This window comes from Macaca nemestrina, chromosome 20 (genome assembly GCF_043159975.1).
Source record: "Macaca nemestrina isolate mMacNem1 chromosome 20, mMacNem.hap1, whole genome shotgun sequence".
Lineage (NCBI taxonomy): Eukaryota > Metazoa > Chordata > Mammalia > Primates > Cercopithecidae > Macaca > Macaca nemestrina.
Genome location: NC_092144.1, coordinates 68,511,206 through 68,530,574, shown reverse-complemented (window position 1 = coordinate 68,530,574; position 19,369 = coordinate 68,511,206). Strand labels below are relative to the sequence as shown.

Below are 19,369 nucleotides of genomic sequence, written 5' to 3'. Positions count from 1 at the left end.
GGCTGGTCTTGAACTCCTGACCTTGTGATCCACCTGCCTCGGCCTTCCAAAGTGCTGAGATTACAAGTGTGAGCCACCGTGCCTGGCCATTTTCTCTCTCTTTTTTTTTTGAGACAGAGTCTCGCTGTATCACCCAGGCTGGAGTGCAGTGGCATGATCTCAGCTAACTGCAACCTCCACCTCCCGGGTTCAAGCAATTCTTCTGCCTCAGCCTCCTGAGTAGCTGGGATTACAGGCATGCACCACCATGCCCAGCTAATTTTTGTATTTTTACTAGAGACAAGGTTTCACCATGTTGGTCAGGCTGGTCTTGAACTCCTGACCTTGTGATCCACCAGCCTCGGCCTCCCAAAGTGCTGGGATTACAGGTGTGAGCCACCGCGCCCGGCCTCTTTGTGTTTTCAAACTTTTATCATGGCTAGGTGTGGTTGCTCATGCCTATAATCCCTGCACTTTGGGGTGCCAAGGCAGGAGGGTCACTTGAGCCCAGGAGTTCAACACTAACCTGGACAACATAGTGAGAGGCCTTCTGTTTAAAAAAGAAAAAAAAAGGCCGGGCGCGGTGGCTCAAGCCTGTAATCCCAGCACTTTGGGAGGCCGAGACGGGCGGATCACGAGGTCAGGAGATCGAGACCATCCTGGCGAACACAGTGAAACCCCGTCTCTACTAAAAAAATACAAAAAAACTAGCCGGGCGAGGTGGCGGGCGCCTGTAGTCCCAGCTACACAGGAGGCTGAGGCAGGAGAATGGCGGGAACCCAGGAGGCAGAGCTTGCAGTGAGCTGAGATCCGGCCACTGTGCTCCAGCCCTGGCGACAGAGCGAGACTCCGTTTCAAAAAAAAAAAAAAAAAAAAGAAAAAAGAAAAAAAAAAAAAAGCCGGGCGTGGTGGCTCAAGCCTGTAATCCCAGCACTTTGGGAGGCCGAGATGGGTGGATCACGAGGTCAGGAGATCGAGACCATCCTGGCTAACACGGTGAAACCCCGTCTCTACTAAGAAATACAAAAAAAAACTAGCCGGGCAAGGTGGCGGGCGCCTGTAGTCCCAGCTACTCGGGAGGCTGAGGCTGGAGAATGGCGTGAAACCTGGAGGCGCTCCAGCCTAGGTGACAGAGCAAGACTCTGTCTCAAAAAAAAAAAAAAAAAAAAGCCAGGCATGATGGTATCAGGGGAACCCGCCCCCCGTATTTCAACATAGGTTCTTTCTATTTTCCATAAGCGTCAGCCAGCTGAGAAATAAGGAGAAAGAGTACAAAGAGAGGAATTTTACAGCTGGGCCACCAGGGGTGACATCACATATCGGTAGGACCGTGATGCCCACCTGAGCCTCAAAGCCAGCAAGTTTTATTAAGGATTTCAAAAGGGGAGGGGGTGCAAGAACAGGGAGTAGGTACAAAGATCACATGCTTCAAAGGGCAAAAAGCAGAACTACTGATAAAGGTCCAACAAAGATCACAAGGCAAAGGGCAAAACAGAACTACTGATAAGAATCTATGTTCAGGCCGGGTGCGGTGGCTCAAGCCTGTAATCCCAGCACTTTGGGAGGCCGAGACGGGTGGATCACGAGGTCAGGAGATCGAGACCATCCTGGCTAACACGGTGAAACCCCGTCTCTACTAAAAAATACAAAAAACTAGCCGGGCGAGGTGGCGGGCGCCTGTAGTCCCAGCTATTCCGGAGGCTGAGGCAGGAGAATGGCGTGAACCCGGGAGGCGGAGCTTGCAGTGAGCTGAGATCCGGCCACTGTACTCCAGCCTGGGCGACAGAGCGAGACTCCGTCTCAAAAAAAAAAAAAAAAAAAAAAAAAAAAAAGAATCTATGTTCAGCGGTGCATGCATTGTCTTGATAAACATCTTAACAAGAGAAAACGGAGTTCGAGAGCAGAGAACGGTCTGACCTCATATGTACCAGGGCGGGATTTTTCCCCACCCTAGTAAGCCTGAGGGTCCTGCAGGAGACCAGGGCGTAGCTCAGCCCTTATCTCAACTGCACAGGACAGACACTCCCAGAGTGGCTGTTTATAAACCTCCCCCCAGGAATGAATTCCTTTCCCAGGGTCTTAATATTAATATTCCTTGCTAGGCAAAGAATTTAGTGATACTGAAAATACAAAAGTAGCCGGGCGTGGTGGCGGGTGCCTGTACTTCCAGCTACTAGGGAGGCTGAGGCAGGAGAATCGCTTGAACCCATGAGGCGGAGGCAGGAGAATGGCGTGAACCCGGGAGGCGGAGGCAGGAGAATCGCTTGAACCTGGGAGGCGGGGGTTGCGAAAAGAGTGAAGCTCCGTTGCAAAAAAAAAAAAAAAGCGAAAATAGTTTGATGACATCTCATGTATCTTCGCCCAGCCTCAATAATTTTTTTTTTTTTTTTCCTTGAGACGGAGTCTCACTCTGTTGCCCAGGCTGGAGTGTACTGGCGCGAGCTCAGCTCACCACAACCTCTGCCTCCTGGGTTCAAGCAATTCTATGCTGAGGCTGAGTCTCGTGAGTAGCTGGGATTATAGACACCTGCCACCACACCCGGCTAATGTTTGTATTTTTAGTAGAGACGAGGTTTCTCCATGTTGGCCAGGCTGGTCTCGAACTCCTGACCTCAGGTGATCCACCCGCCTCAGCCTCTCAAAGTGCTGGGATTACAGGTGTGAGCCACTGCACCCAGCCTTTTTGTTTTCAAACTTTTATCATGGCTAGGTGTGGCTGCTCATGCCTATAATCCCTGCACTTTGGGGTGCCAAGGCAGGAGGATCACTTGAGCCCAGGAGTTCAACACCAGCCTGGGCAACATAGTGAGAGGCCAGGCATAGTGGTGAGCACTTGTGAGCAATTCTCCTGCCTCAGTCTCCCTAGTAGCTGTTATTACAGGTGCCCACCACCATGCCTGGCTAATTTTGTATTTTTAGTACAGAAGGGATTTCACCATGTTGGCCAGGCTGGTCTCGAGGTCCTGACCTTGTGATCCGCCTGCCTCGGCCTCCCAAAGTGCTGGGATTAGAGGCGTGAGCCACGGCTCTCAGCCAATTTTTTTGTTTGTTTGTTTTTTTGAGATGGAGTTTCGCTATTGTTGCCCAGGCTGGAGTGCAATGGCACAATCTCGGCTCACCACAACCTCTGCCTCCTGGGTTCAAGCGATTCTCCTGCCTCAGCCTCCTGAGTAGCTGGGATTACAGACATGTGCCCCTGTGACCAGCTAATTTTTTTTATGTTTTTAATAGAGACGGGGTTTCTCCATGCTGGCCAGGCTGGTCTCGAACTCCTGACCTCAGGTGATCCACCCGCCTCAGCCTCCCAAAGTGCTGGGATTACAGGTGGGAGCCAGCGTGCCCAGCCACTTCCCTATTTCTTTCTAGAATAGATCGGAGCAAATCCTTGACACTATCTTTATGCTTGTAAATATTGCAGTACATATCTCTAATATATAAGCACTTAAGAAACTGTAACCAAATTATCACACCTATCAACATTAATAGTAACCCCTTAATATTATATGATGTCAACTATGTTCAGATTTCTCCAATGGGCTGTTTTGATTTGGTTTTGTTTTTAGAGACAGGGTCTTGCTTTGTCACCCAGGCTGGAGTGCAGTGGTATGATCTTGGCTCACTGCAACCTCTGCCTCCTGGGTTCGAATGATTCTCATGCCTCAGCCTCCTGAGTAGCTGTGATTACAGGTGTGGGCCACCACGCCCAGCTAATTTTTTTGTATTTTTAGTAAAGACAGGGTTTTGCCCTGTTGGCCAGTCTGGTCTTGAACTTCTGGCCTCAAGTGATCCGACCACGTTGGCCTCCTAAAGTGCTGAGATTACAGGTGTAAGCCGCTGTGCCCAGCCAATTGGCTGGGTGTTTTTTTTTTGTTTTTTTAAATATATAATTAAACAGTCTCCCCATTGTATTTGCTTGTAGGTCTCTGTTCCCCTTTCGTCTGCATTTCTTGTTAAATTGGAAACTTTCTCTAGAGGTGTTGTTAGATTCAGCTTCTTTTTTTTTTTTTTGAGACAGAGTCTTACTCTGTCACCCAGGCTGGAGTGCAGTGGTGCAAGCTTAGCTCACTACACTCTCCCCCTCCTGGGTTCAAGCGATTCTCCTATCTCAGCCTCCCAAGTAGCTGGGACTACAGGTGTGCACCACCACACCTGGCTAATTTTTGCATTTTTTGGTAGAGATGGGGTTTCACCATGTTGGCTAGGCTGGTGTCAAACTCCTGATCTTTCAGGTGATCCACCCCCCTCAGCCTCCCAAAGTGTTGGGATTACAGGCATGAGCCACCGTGCCTAGCCCCCTGTATCTTATTAATCCATGTGTCCATACATCAATACATCCATACATACATCCACCAACCCACCCATCCACCTACTCACCTACTTCTTCACTCATCCATTCATCCACCCACCCACCCATCTATCCATCCTTACCCTTATCCATCTTTCCACCCCCTGCCTCTGCATGTCACCACCCACCCATCCATCTACTGAGTCACAACTCCAACTGTCCATCCATCCATCTACTGACTCACTACTATGTCCATCCATCCATCTACTCACTCCTCTGTCCATCCATCCATCTACTCACTCACTACTCTAACTGTCCATCCATCCATCTACTCACTCACTACTCTAACTGTCCATCCATCCATCTACTCACTCACTACTCTAACTGTCCATCCATTCATCTACTCACTCACTACTCTAACTGTCCATCCATCTATTCACTCACTACTCTGTCCACCCATCAATCTACTCACTCACTACTCTAACTTTCCACCCACCCCTCCATCTACTTACTACTCTAACTGTCCATCCATCCATCTGTTCACTCACTACTGTAACTGTCCATCCATTCATCTTTCCATTCATCTACCATATCCATCCACCTGCCCACCCATCTGCTTAGCTGGGCATTCATTTATCACAATCAAGAGTGATTTGAGCTTTGAGTCAGTGACAAGTAAAAATAAAAATTAAAAAAGTGGGCCGGGCGCGGTGGCTCAAGCCTGTAATCCCAGCACTTTGGGAGGCCGAGGCGGGCGGATCACAAGGTCAGGAGATAGAGACCATCCTGGCTAACACGGTGAAACCCCGTCTCTACTAAAAATACAAAAAAATAGCCGGGCGAGGTGGCGGGAGCCTGTAGTCCCAGCTACTCAGGAGGCTGAGGCAGGAGAATGGCGTAAACCCAGGAGGCGGAGCTTGCAGTGAGCCGAGATCGCGCCACTGCACTCCAGCCTGGGGGACACAGCAAGACTCCGTCTCAAAAAAAAAAAAAAAAAAAATTTAAAAAAATGGCCGGGTGTGGTGGCTCACACCTGTAATCCCAGCACTTTGGGAGACTGAGGCAGGTGGATCACCTGAAAGGTCAGGAGTTCACGACCAACCTGGGCAACATGGTGAAACCCCGTCTCTACTAAAAAAATACAAAAATTAGCCAGCCGTGGTGGCGGGTACCTGTAATCCCAGCTACTCAGAAGGCTGAGGCAGGAGAATCGCTTGAACCTGGGAGGCAGAGGTTGCAGTAAGCCGAGATTGCACCACTGCACTCCAGCCTGGGCAACAGAGCGAGACTCTATCTCAAAAAAAAAAAAAAAATTAATTAATTAATTAATATTTGCAGCCCTTATTTAGCATTGATCACTTTATACCAGGCACGGAGCTTTCCAGGCATCCTGGAGACAGCATTTGAACCCAGGCCTGCCTATGCTCTTCTAATGACAGCAGTCCTGGCTGGGCCAAGGACACAAAGATGAACTTAGTATTGTCTTGTATTTCAGGGTGTGGGGGTGGGTGAACACAGGTGCTAAAAGCAGCTTCTTACAACAACTTGGAAGCATGACCTGAAACACCGTCCCCTCTCATCGCCCAGGAGCCACCTGTGTTCTGGCCCCCAAGTTCTCTGCTTCCTGCTTCTGGGATGACTGTCGGCAGCATGGTGTGACAGTGATCCTGTATGTGGGCGAGCTCCTGCGGTACTTGTGTAACATGCCCCAGGTGAGGCTCTAAGATTAGGGCTCCATGGTGAACACCCAAGTATGAAATCTCAGATGATATCTCAGGTAAAGATTCAGGTACTGAACTCAAGCAAGTCCCTCAGATAATCCACCTCAGGCAAGAACCCAGACAAGGAGTTCCAGACAAGGCTTCCAACAGTGGTTTCTCTGATAGCTGTGCTACCTTGAGCCTCAGTGTCCTCATTTGGGAAACAGGAATAATAGCCCCTACACCTATCGTGAGAATTTCCATTAAAAATTAATTAATTCGGCCGGGCACGGTGGCTCAAGCCTGTAATCCCAGCACTTTGGGAGGCCGAGATGGGCAGATCACGAGGTCAGGAGATCGAGACTATCCTGGCTAATACGGTGAAACCCCATCTCTACTAAAAAATACAAAAAAAAATAGCCGGGAGAGGTGGCGGGAGCCTGTAGTCCCAGCTACTCGGGAGGCTGAGGCAGGAGAATGGCGTAAACCCGGGAGGCGGAGCTTGCAGTAAGCTGAGATCGCGCCACTGCACTCCAGCCTGAGCGACAGAGCGAGACTCCGTCTCAAAAAAAAAAAAAAAAAAAAAAAATTAATTAATTAAAATTAAATCTCCATGAAATTAAAGTTCTAGGTAACTACTCTTAGGTGAGACCCCAGATGAGGCCTCCAGTCATCTCTGGTAACGTCCCCTAGGCAAAGCTCTCAGGTCACCCCTGCAGGTAACCCTCTATTTGAAAAGACTCCAGTAACTACTCTCATGTAAGTAACCCAGGTAGATCCCTTAAGTAGTCACCTTCCAGGTAACTCCCAAGGTAAGGACCCAGGATAACACCCCCTCTAGGTAAAGGTTCCAAGGCATGCCCCAAAGCACCTCCTCCTCACCCTTCTGGGGACATTCCTGTAGCAACCAGAGGACCGGACACATACAGTCCGCATGGCGATGGGCAATGGACTCCGGGCTGATGTGTGGGAGGCCTTCCAGCAGCGCTTCGGTCCCATTCGGATCTGGGAAATCTACGGCTCCACAGAAGGCAACATGGGCTTAGTCAACTATGTGGGGCGCCGCGGGGCCCTGGGCAAGATGAACTGCCTTCTTCGAGTGAGTGTGCGGGTGCCTGGTGTGCAGCTGCCCCGACTGAGGCTGAGCCCACAGGACCTATGTCGACACCCCACCCTCTACCCCAGATGCTGTCCCCCTTTGAGCTGGTGCAGTTCGACATGGAGGCGGAGGAGCCTGTGAGGGATAATCAGGGCTTCTGCATCCCTGTAGGGCTAGGTATGGGGGTTGAGGAGCCTTTCCTGGGTGGTGGGGGTGGCGACCCTCAGTCTTTTCTTTGGCTGGAACGAGCTGCCCAAAACCTTAACACTGGTGCTCACTAAAGGGGTATGCAGCCTTCATCTGGACCCTGAGCCAGTGGCCTGTCTTACCACCATCTGGGGCCTCTGCCTCAGCTTCTCCGCTCTGCCCAGCTCCCCTGCCTTGATCTCTCGCTCTGATTTACTGGGTCTCTGGGTGTCCCTCTGATTTGTTCTCTTGAGCTTTCTGTGGAAGACGGCATTCCAGCCATTGGTCTCTTGTCCTGTACCTTGTTAGTGTCTTCTCCCAGGGCCTTGCAAGGTCCTGGTCATGTGTATTCTCACTGCCATTTGTCTGTCCGTCTCCACCCCTTGTCATCCTTTCCCTGTTTCTCATGGGCTCCCCGATACCGCCTGACCTAGACTTCTCCTTTTCTGTGTCGCCCGTCGCCGTCTCTCAGGGTCTCTGTCTCTGAATCTGTGGATCTCCCTGTCTCTCTTTGGGTCTGACCTTGGCAGGGCGCTGGATGATGAAGAGTCCACCGTTGTTGAAAACCTCCAGCAGGGGATTTGGCTGGTGGGCTCCAGGGGTTCTTGTTCCTGCTCCTACCCCCAGGGGAGCCGGGGCTGCTGCTGACCAAGGTGGTAAGCCACCAACCCTTCGTGGGCTACCGCGGCCCCCGAGAGCTGTCGGAACGGAAGCTGGTGCGCAACGTGCGGCAATCGGACGACGTTTACTACAACACCGGGGACGTACTGGCCATGGACCGCGAAGGCTTCCTCTACTTCCGCGACCGCCTCGGGGACACCTTCCGGTTCGAGGCGGGGTTTCTCAGGGCGGGGCTGGGCCAGGACCTCGGAAGCCTTCAGATCCTAGAGGGAGCCAGGCTGAAGAGGCGGGACTTTCCTATCGTAAGAGGGCGGAGCTTGGAGTCCGGACTTCCCACGCGAAGGCGGGGCTTCTCGATTTTAGAGGGGGCGGGGTTGACCGGGCCTCCTAATCCCCAAAAGGGGCAGGCGGGGCGGGGCAAGAGGCGGGGCCGCTCCTTGCCGGGGGCGTGGCCACAAGCGTCGGCTCCAACCCCGCAGATGGAAGGGCGAGAACGTGTCCACGCACGAGGTGGAGGGCGTGTTGTCGCAGGTGGACTTCCTGCAGCAGGTTAACGTGTATGGCGTGTGTGTGCCAGGTGCGGAGAGTTCTCATTTTAAACTTCCAACAGCTTTGTGGGTGGAGGGGTCGTTATTCTGATTTTACAGGTGGGGAAGCGCTAGGGTACAGAGAGGTTTAGAAACTTGCCGCATCTCACAGCCAGTGAGCAGAGCTGGGCGAGGCTGGAGGGTCAGCTGTGGGCCCTCCAGGTGGGTCAGCCGAGAGTGACCAGACTGCTCCCTAGGGTGTGAGGGTAAAGTGGGCATGGCTGCCGTGCAGCTAGCCCCCGGCCAGACTTTCGACGGGCAGAAGTTGTACCGGCACGTTCGCGCTTGGCTCCCTGCCTACGCTACCCCCCATTTCATCCGCATCCAGGTGAGGCCAGGGTGGCAGGGAAGGTGGGTGGAAGATCATAGCCGGGGGGGGAGGGGTGTCACAGTGAGGGGACCATGATCACTGCCGTGCAGGACGCCGTGGAGGTCACGAGCACGTTCAAATTGATGAAGACCCGGCTGGTGCGTGAAGGCTTCAACGTGGGGATCGTGGTTGACCCTCTGTTTGTACTCGACAACCAGGCCCAGTCCTTCCGGCCCCTGACGGCAGAAACGTACCAGGCTGTGTGTGAGGGAACCTGGAGGCTCTGACTATCTGGCCAACCCACTGGGGCAGGGATCAAAGCCAGACACCCCCACCCCAACACATTCTTTCAACCTGGGCCTGCGTGAATCCCAGTCTGGCCATACCCTCAACCTCAGTGGGCTGGAAATGACAGTGGGCCCTGTAGCAGTGGCAGAATAAACTCAAATGTGTTCACAGAAGTCTGTATGTCTGCGTGGATGAAGGAGCAATGGAAGAGTGCAGGGGCTAGTGCCCTGAAGACCTCAGTTTAGGGTCTTCCCTCTCTCCCAGCCAAGAACCTCAGCCATCCTTGTGGGATGACCCTGTCTGTGTAAGGCCACGGGCGTGGGAGGAGCCGGCCAGCCTCGCAGCTGCTCTAAGGTAGAGAGATGAGAACACTGATTCCATCTGTGGGTCTTTAGTGGGCCACTGAGGCGGTGGCTGGGCCAGTGGATGTGGATTATTTTTCTGTGAAGTGCTGTGGATACACGATCTGACAAAGCCTGGAGGTTGCTGGACTGAGGCTAGAAGGGTAAGCAGGAAGTAACTGGGCGAGGAGTGTCCCTGGCAGTGTGAACGGCACGTGTGAAGGCCCTGGGGCAAGCTTTGTAGGTGAGAAGCAGCAGGAGCAGAGGCCTCTGGAAAATGGGAGTCTGCACAGTCTCAGGAGTTGGACGTGCTACCCAAAGTCTAGTGGAGATGTAGGTGGGGGTGTGTGGGTGCTGAGCCTCTGGCTCAAAGGCCATAAGTGCTTCTCAGGGCGCAGTAGGAACTGTAGGTGAGGCTGCAGACACTGGAACAGTTGTGGTGGTGCCGGGCCGGTGGTCCGCGGGTCAACTTTGGGAGCAGAACTGGGGTGATGAAAAGGAACCCCACAGCAGGAACCCCTGTATGCAAAGGGCTGTCCGTGGGCCGTGCTGCAGGCTGCGACCTTCCCATCCCTTCTCACGTGCTTAGTAAACACACCCCATGGCAGTGGCTTAAGCATACCTGAAAATGGCCCTGTGTGGCAGACGCACCTGAGTGTGGTTCACAGTTCCTGGCTGAGGAATCTCAGAGATTCGTTCCTTATTTTTGAGGAACATCTGGGTCCTTGGCCCTGTCCCATGGAACGCTGGCGGTACAGGGGATCCTGGCCTTTTGCTTTCAGTTAAATGAAGGTTGCCGGGGGAGGATATTAAGTGAAAATGCTATATAAACTGCATGCTTTTTGCAAGTGGTTCTCCTGCCCAGCCCACCACCCCTGGACTCTCCCCAGTACGTAAGCCGCCAGTAAAACCCTATATCTTGTTTTCTGGCTCTCAGTCGCTTCTTTTGCCTCTTGAACCTGGTGCCACCCCATTGGAGTCAGTAGGGGTTTGGCACAATACTGTGCTCTCCCGTGCCTCAGCCTCCTCATCAGGCTATGGGCCATGTCGAGAACAGAACCAGCCTTCAAAGGGAGCGGTGCAGGCAGCACCCCACGTGGGCCGTGAGGCAGCTGGGCTTCACAGAGCTCCTGGTAGCATTTGAGGCTCTGCTGTCAGCCGTGCAGCCTCCAGCTGAGACAGTACCCTTTTCAGTTGGGGTCCCACTAGGAGCATCTGTTTGTCATTGGCGGTGGCTATGCACGGTAGTTATCTTCTGCAAAGTGATAGTTGTTGTGACTTGCCATTTCTCTGCCCTGTGTGGCCAGTGGAGCCCCACGTGTTCCCGGAAGAGCCCTAGCCCTTTCATACAACTGGACTGGGATCCGGGCCATCTGGTCCTCCCCTGCACACAGTGGGTTGTTCAGTTCCTTCATACTCCTGTTTGCTCCAGGAGAGACCCTGGCCAGGAAGGGAGCTAGAGCTGTGTGAACAGAGCAGCAGAGGCCCAGGCGTTGCCACCTCTCGGGGCACTAAGGAAACAATAGGCAGGGACAAGTGGATACCAAGGCCTGGTATCACATGTGTTCACAGAATTCTGTGTGTCTGTGTGGATGAAGGAACACTGGAGGAGTGCAGGGGCTGCTGCCCCAAAGACCTTACTTTGGGGTCCTTCCTGCCTTCCCACCAGGGACCTGAGCTATCCCTGTGGGATGACCCCATCTGGGCTTCCTCCTCCTGTTGCAAATTAGGTTCTCAAGTTCGGTGGCATTCTTACTTCCTTCAGGAAGGACCCTGGCCAAGAAGTGAGCCTGCGGTTATGTGAACACAGCAGCAGAGGTCAGGCTGGTCACCCTTGCTGCTCCTTCAGCTTTGCCTTCCCAGATGCACAGTAGGTTCAATATCATGTGACAGCTGGAGCCTGGGCTCTCTTGATGGCCCATCCCTCCTGCCCTGAACACAGTAGGTTCTTGTTATGTTAAGGCCCTTGTACCCTTTGGGACCAGAGACCAGCCTAGAAGGGAGCTTGGAGTACACAGACAAAGCAGCAGAGGTTGGCACTGGCCGCCCCTACTGTGGCCCCATGGTCTACTGTGTCTTGTGATCATCCCTTGAGACATGCTGGGCCCTGTTCTTCAGGCTTTCCCATACCACTGTGCTCATGGCCTGGTGCCAACCTGAGCCCAGGTATCTCTACTTTTCTTGTGTATGCCATGTTGTGGGTCGACGGTAAGTTTTGACTGTGTCCCCATGAGGAATGCTGCATTCCTCTGGTGCCAGTTCAAGGAGCCCTGGCCCATGGGGCTATCTCACGCGTTTTCTATCAGACAAAGCCAGCATCTGGAATGTGGGCTGAAGAAATCCACTCAGTCAACAGATTGTCAAATGCTTGATATGCTGGGAATGCAGGGGAGGGTGGGCACATGTGTTAGATTTGAATGTGGGCATGTAGATCCCAGAGCTTGCAGTGTGGAGAGCGAGGCAGACACTTACAAGCTAGAGATCTACTTAGATCTACCTGCTTCTCATGCCTCAGTTTTCTCCAATGGAAATGCCTACCTCGAAGGATGTTTGTGGGGAAAAGTACAGGGAAAGTTCCCCACAAAGGTTCCCTGTTGTCCCTGCTATTGCCATCTTGGCTCTGGCCATCAGTCAGAGCCTCAGTTTCTCCATCTGCAGAGTAGGCATGTTGACCCCACTTTGCAATGTCATTGGAGGGGATTGTTAACAACAATAGAAAGAAACTTGTGTCTAAGAACCCTCACGTCCTTGTGTTTTTTTTGTTTTTTTTTTTGTTTTTTTTTTTGAGACGGAGTCTCGCTCTGTCGCCCAGGCTGGAGTGCAGTGGCCAGATCTCCGCTCACTGCAAGCTCCGCCTCCCGGGTTCGCGCAATTCTCCTGCCTCAGCCTCCCGAGCAGCTGGGACTACAGGTGCCCGCCACCTCGCCCGGCTAGTTTTTTTGTATTTTTAGTAGAGACGGGGTTTCACCGTGTTAGCCAGGATGGTCTCGATCTCCTGACCTCGTGATCCGCCCGTCTTGGCCTCCCAAAGTGCTGGGATTACAGGCTTGAGCCACCGCACCCGGCCCCTCACGTCCTTGTTAAGAAGAATAACCCTCGTGGACTCCCCTGGGGCCAGGCTAGAGCTGACTTTTTTTTTTTTTTTTTTGAGACGGAGTCTCGCTCTGTCGCCCAGGCTGGAGTGCAGTGGCATGATCTCGGCTCACTGCAAGTTCCGCCTCCCGGGTTCACGCCATTCTCTTGCCACAGACTCCCGAGTAGCTGGGACTACAGATGCCCACCACCACACCCAGTTAAGTTTTAGTATTTTTTTTTTTTTTTTTTTTGACACGGAGTCTCGCTCTGTAGCCCAGGCTGGAGTGCAGTGGTCGCATCTCAGCTCACTGCAAGCTCCGCCTCTGAGGTTCACGCCATTCTCTTGCCTCAGCCTCCCGAGTAGCTGGGACTACAGGCGCCCGCCACCTCGCCCAGCTAGTTTTTTGTATTTTTTAGTAGAGATGGGGTTTCAGCGTGTTAGCCAGGATGGTCTCGATCTCCTGACCTCGTGATCCACCCGTCTCAGCCTCCCAAAGTGCTGGGATTACAAGCTTGAGCCACCGCGCCCGGCCAAGTTTTTGTATTTTCAGTAGAGACGGGGTTTCACTGTGTTAGCCAGGATGGTCTTGATCTCCTGACCTCGCGACCTCGTGATCCACCCACCTCGGCCTCCCAAAGTACTGGGATTGCAAGCGTGAGCCATCGAGCCTGGCCTAGAGCTGATACCTCTTAACTGACAGCTCGTCTCATCTTCACCACATCTCATGGGATGAGTTGTTGTGTTGCTCCTACCATTGTCAAGGAAGCCCCAGCCAAGAGAGGTGCTTTCACCATGAGTTACTTGCCAACCCCATTGTTGCAGGTGTGGGGTCAGAGGGTGTGGATGTTATAAAAAGAGCTCACTGTGGATCCTCAGCTTTACAAGTTCACTAGCACTTTATACAAATCCATGCCTCCCTAAACCCTAGCTAGCTTGGGGCATTCATGGTTTTTGCTATTACATTTGCCAGGATTAAAAATAATATTTGATTAGCTGGGCATGATGGTGTGCACCTGTAATCCCAGCTACTCGGGAGGCTGAAGCAAAGAATCGCATGAACTTGGGAGGTGGAGGTTGCAGTAAGCCAAGATCGTGCCACTGCACTCCAGTTTAGGCAACAGAGCCGAGACTCTGTCTCTAATAATAATAATAATAATAATAATAATTATTATTATTATTATTTTTGAGACTGGGTGCAGTGACTCACGCCTGTAATCTGAGCACTTTGGGAAGCTGAAGTGAGTGGATCATGAGGTTAGGAGTTTGAGACCAGCCTGGCCAACATGGTGAAACCCCATCTCTACTAAAAATACAAAAAATTAGCTGGGCGTGGTAGTGGGCGCCTGTAGTCCCAGCTACTCAGGAGGCTGAGGCAGAAGAATCACTTGAGCCTGGGAGTCGGAGGTTGCAGTGAGCTGAGATTGTGCCACTGCACTCCAGCCTGGCAACAGAGCGAGACTCTCAAAAAATAAATAAATAAAATATAAATAAATTTAAATAATAATATAATAATTGTTGGCTGGGTGCAGTGGCTCATGCTTGTAATCCTAGCATTTTGGGAGGCCAGGGTGGGAGGATCACTTGAGCCTAGGAGTTTAAGATCAGCCTGGGCAGCATAGTGAGACCATGTCTCTAGAAAAAAAATTAAAAAAGTGAAAACATTAGCCAGGAGTGGTATTATGAACCTTTATTCCTAGCTACTTGGCAGGCTGAGGCAGGAGGATGGCTTAAGCCCAGGAGTTTGAGGTAACAGTGAGCTATTATTGTGCTGCTGCATTCCATCCAGCCTGGGCAACAGAGGTAGGACCCTGTCTCTAAAATAAATAAAAATTTTAGGCCAGGCACGGTGGCTCACGCCTGTAATCCCAGCACTCTGGGAGGCCGAGGTGGGCGGATCACGAGGTCAGGAGATTGAGACCATCCTGGTTAACACGGTGAAACCCCCTCTCTACTAAAAATACAAAAAAATTAGCCGGGCGTGGCCGGGCGCGGTGGCTCAAGCCTGTAATCCCAGCACTTTGGGAGGCCGAGACGGGTGGATCACGAGGTCGGGAGATCGAGACCATCCTGGCTAACACGGTGAAACCCCGTCTCTACTAAAAAAATACAAAAAACTAGCTGGGCGAGGTGGCAGGCGCCTGTAGTCCCAGCTACTCGGGAGGCTGAGGCAGGAGAATGGCGTGAACCCGGGAGGCGGAGCTTGCAGTGAGCTGAGATCCGGCCACTGTACTCCAGCCTGGGCGACAGAGCGAGACTCCGTCTCAAAAAAAAAAAAAAAAAAAAAATTAGCCGGGCGTAGTGATGGGCGCTTGTAGTCCCTGCTACTCAAGAGGCTGAGCAGGAGAATGGTGTGAATCTGGGAGGCGGAGCTTGCAGTGAGCTAAGATTGCACTCCAGCCTGGGCGACTGAGTGAGACTCTGTTGCAAAAAAAAAAAAAAAAAAATTAAAACTTTTTCTTATTCCCCCACTAGCCTACAGATGTATGAAGTGTTGTTTATTCAATGTACCACACACTTTATTCCTTTTCTCTTTTACTTTCCAAACAATTTTATTTAAAAAACCTTCAGTACAGTATTGAAAAGCAATACATTCAGCAGGAGTGACAACTGACAGAAAGAAAGGGGGAGGGGATGGAACACCAGGAACCTACCTCAACTGATCCCCAGGACTGGAGGCCAGGGGCAGACTGGGAAGGAGCAGGGGTGGTGCGGAAGGGAGAAAAGGCCACCCTTCAAAATGAAGAGGCAGAACAAAACATTTATATAGGAAATGTCTAGTTGAACTCAAGAGGATCTTGGGGAGATGGAAAAACACCTTTTTTTTCCCCAAAAAATATCCTGGGCTATCCGGGAGGGTTGGCCTCCTGGGGTGAAATGAGCAGGCAGAGTCCTACCCCATACTCGACTATTGTGGAGTGGATGTGCTGGGGCAGGTGACACACACTTTATTCCTTTTTTTTTTTTTTTTTTTTGAGATGGAGTCTTGCTCTTGTTGCCCAGGCTGGAGTGCAGTGGGACGATGTTGGCTCACTGCATTGAGTGTCTGCTCTCTAGTCAAATAAGAGAACTGCTTTAATGCATTGAGATGCTGGAAACTGGACATTTGCTGGTCCAAATCCCATACCCCAGACCCTTCAATGTCCTCTCTCCCAGAGCTGGGCAGAAAGCCAGTTGAGTTGTGTGCTTAACAGAATAATGACCCCAGATGTGTCCAGGTCCTAATCCCTGGAACCTGTGAATATTTTAGCTTCCATGGCAAAGGAGAATTAAGGCTGATAATCAGCTGACCCTTAGATGGGGAAGCTGCTGTTGATTATCTGGATGGATCCAACATAATCACAACGGGCCTTATAAGTGGAAGAGGGAGGCAGAAGAGGAAGAACCAGAGAGATGACAGCATGAGAAAGGACTTGGCCTGGCATGGCTGGCTTTTTTTTTTTTTTTTTTTTTTTGAGACAAGGTCTCACCCAGGCTGAAGTGCAGTGGTGTGATCATAGCTCACTGCGGCCTGATCTCCTGGGCTCAGGTGATCCTCCCACCTCACCCTCCTGAGTAGCTGGCACTGCAGGCCTGTGCTGCAACACCTGGCTAATATTTTATTATTTTTGTAGAGTTAGGGTCTCTCACCATATTGCCCAGGCTGGTCTTGAACTCGTGGCTTCAAGCAATCCTCTTGCCTTGGCCTCCCAAAATGCTGAGATTACAGGCGTGAACCACCGCACCTGGCCTGTTGCTGGCTTTGAGGATAGTACAGGGAGCATGCTTCTTGGTCTTTTGGCTAAGATCAAGTAGAAGACCATGAGCCAATGGGTTGCAGACAGCTGCTAGAAACTGGGAAAGTAGGGCCGGGTGCGGTGGCTCAAGCCTGTAATCCCAGCACTTTGGGAGACGGAGACGGGCGGATCACGAGGTCAGGAGATCTAGACCATCCTGGCTAACACGGTGAAACCCCGTCTCTACTAAAAAAAATAGAAAAAACCAGCCGGGCGAGGTGGCGGGCGCCTGTAGTCCCAGCTACTCGGGAGGCTGAGGCAGGAGAATGGTGTGAACCCGGGAGGCGGAGCTTGCAGTGAGCCGAGATGGCGCCACTGCACTCCAGCCTGGGTGACAGAGCGAGATTCTGTCTCAAAAAAAAAAAAAAAAAAAAAAAACTGGGAAAGTCAAGGAAACAGATTCTTCCCTAGAGCCTCCAGAAGGCATGTAGCCCTGCTGTCATCTTTAGTTTAGCCCCATGAGACCCACTTTGGACTTCCGACCTCCAGAACTGTAAGATAAATGTATATGGTTTTAAGCCACTATGTTTGTGGTAATTTGTTACAGCAGCCAGAGGAAACTCACACAGACCGTGTGTCCTGGTTCTGGGTTTGGAGTCTGATATAGAGAGGGTTGCTTCATTCAACGTTGCACCAATGTAGGGGGCCACCACTCATGAGGTTAGGCAGAGTGGAGGCCCTGTATGCCTCCTGCCTTCTGTGTCTCCCCACCGTGGCCTGTCTGTGGTCCCTTGGTTTCCTGGGCTGGGCGGCGGAAGTGGGGAAAAGGTGTGGAGGTCGTTGGCCACTGGGGGACCCAGCGGAGTCTGTCCTCACATGCTCTGTCTTCACACTTTATTCACAGACGTTTCAGGTTCCGAACCTGCCCAAGTCTTCCTGTCTAGGTCCCCCTTGGTAGCATTCAGGGGGACAAGCAAGAAGGGACAAATGCAAACAGGCTTGAATGATTAGCGACTTCTGCTTTGGATGACTATGTCTCTGCCTTCGGACTGGTCTGTTTTATGACCCTCCGTAGAGTTTTGGTTTCTCCACTTAGTCTTTTCATATTTATTTCTAGGCATTTCTCTTTTTTTGAGACAGAGTCTTGCTCTGTTGCCCAGGATGGAGTGCAGACGTGCGATCTCAGCTCACTACAACCTCCGCCTCCCGGGTTCACGCCATTCTCCTGCCTCAGCCTCCTGAGTACTTAGGATTACAGGCACACGCCACCACACCTGGCTAATTTTTTGTATTTCTAGTAAAGACAGGGTTTCACCACATTGGCCAGGCTGGTCTTGAACTCCTGATCTCAAGTGATCTGCCCGCCTCAGCCTCCGAAAGTGCTGAGATTACAGGTGTGAGCCAGCGCACCCAGCCTCTTTTTCCTTTTTTCTTTTTCTTTTTTTTTTTTGGAGATGGTCGTGCTCTGTTGCCAGGCTGGAGTGCAGTGGCACGATCTCGGCTCACTGCAACCTCTGCCTCCCGGGTTCAAGCGATTCTTCTGCCTCAGCCTCCCGAGTAGCTGGGATTACAGGCGCGTACCACCACACCTGGCTAATTTTTGTATTTTTAGTAGAGGCGGGGTTTCACCATGTTGGCTAGGATGGTCTCAATCTCCTGACCTCATGATCTGTCCGCCTCGACCTCCCAGAGTGCTGGGATTATAGGAGTGAGCCACCGTGCTCGGCCTAATTTTTGTATTTTTTTTTTTTTTCCAAGACGGAGTCTTGCTCTGTCACCCAGGCTACAGTGCAGTGGCATGATCTCGACTCACTTCAACTTCCGCCTCCAGGTTCAAGCAATTCTCCTGCCTCAGCCTCCCAAGTAGCTGGGATAACAGGCGTGCACCACCACGCCTGGCTAATTTTTGTATTTTTAGCAGAAATAGGTTTTCGCCCTGTTGGCGAGGCTGGTCTCGAATTACAGACCTCCGGTGATCCGACCGCCTCGGCCTCTCAAAAGTGCTGGGATTACAGGTGTGAGCCACGGTGTCCGCCAAGAGCTGCATGCTTTAAAAGGGATCATGTAGCTAGATCAGCCCCCCCCACACCCCCAGATAATCATATAATCTCCTATTTTAAGGTCAGCTATGGGGCCAGGTGTGGTGGCTCATGCCTCTAATCTGAGAGCTTTGGAAGGCTGAGGCAGGAGGATGACTTGAGGCCAGAAATTTGAGACCATCCTGGACAGTATAGCAAGACTCTGTCTCAAAAAAAAAAAAAAAAAAAAAAAAAAAAAAACGCCAGGCGTGGTGTCAGGTGCTTGAAGTCCTAGCTACTGGCTAGGCTGAAATGGGAGGATCACTTGAACCCAGGAGTTCTAGGTTGCAGGGAGCTATGACTCTACCACTTTGCTCCAGCCTGGGTGACAGAGTGAGACTCTGTCTCAAGAAAACAAAACTACAGCTGGTGAGGTGGCTCATGCCTGTAATCCCAGCACTTTGGGAGGCCAAGGCCAGGCATGGTGGCGCATGCCTGTACTCCAGCTTCTTGGGAGACGGAGGCACAAGAATTGCTCGAACCTGGGAGGTGGAGGTTTCAGTCAGCCAAGATGGCGCCACCACACTCCGGCTTGAGTGACAGCAAGACTGTCTAAAAAAAGAAAAAAAAAAAAAAGAAAAAAGGGCAACCATGCCATCTGACATAATCCAATCACAGGAGCAACAGTGTAACTGCCCAGTGGATTCACCTTTCCTGCTGCCTAGACAGAGCTGATTTCTCAAGACGGGGGAATTACAGTAGAGAAAGGGTAATTCACGCAGCGCCAGCTGTGCAGGAGACAAGGGTTTTACTATTACTCAAATCAGTCTCCCCGAACATTCAGGGAGCAGAGTTTTTGTTTTTGTTTTTGTTTGTTTTTTTGAGACAGAGTTTCCCTCTGTCGCCTGGGCTGGAGTGCAGTGGCGCGATCTCGGCTCACTGCAAGTTCTGCCTCCCGGGTTTACGCCATTCTCCGGCCTCAGCCTCCTGTGTAGCTGGGACTACAGGCGCTCGCCACCTCGCCCGGCTAGTTTTTTTGTATTTTTTTAGTAGAGACGGGGTTTCATCGTGTTAGCCAGGATGGTCTCGATCTCCTGACCTCGTGATCCGCCCGTCTCCGTCTCCCAAAGTGCTGGGATTACAGGCTTGAGCCACGGCGCCCGGCC

General features: G+C 51.7%; 1 protein-coding gene across 10 annotated transcripts in view; it reads left to right on the top strand.

Moving 5' to 3' along the window:
• Window positions 1–19,369, top strand: part of LOC105488041 (solute carrier family 27 member 5) — a 39,482-nt gene that overhangs the window by 2,818 nt on the left and 17,295 nt on the right. For 4 of the 10 annotated variants that reach the window (XR_011618017.1, XR_011618013.1, XR_011618015.1 and 1 more), the window contains exons 4-8: window positions 5,852–5,976; window positions 6,869–7,063; window positions 7,150–7,240; window positions 7,877–8,075; window positions 8,350–8,447. Coding sequence is in view for 5 of the 10 variants with exons in the window: in XM_011751693.3 (XP_011749995.2) it covers window positions 5,852–5,976; window positions 6,869–7,063; window positions 7,150–7,240; window positions 7,877–8,075; window positions 8,350–8,447; window positions 8,655–8,785; window positions 8,878–9,054 (1,016 nt within the window). In the remaining 5 variants the exon portion in view is untranslated. Of the gene's footprint in view, window positions 1–5,851; window positions 5,977–6,868; window positions 7,064–7,149; window positions 7,241–7,876; window positions 8,173–8,349; window positions 8,448–8,654; window positions 8,786–8,877; window positions 9,229–19,369 lie in introns of those variants that run through there. The other 6 variants (XR_011618016.1, XM_071088140.1, XM_011751693.3 and 3 more) reach the window with 5 other exon arrangements.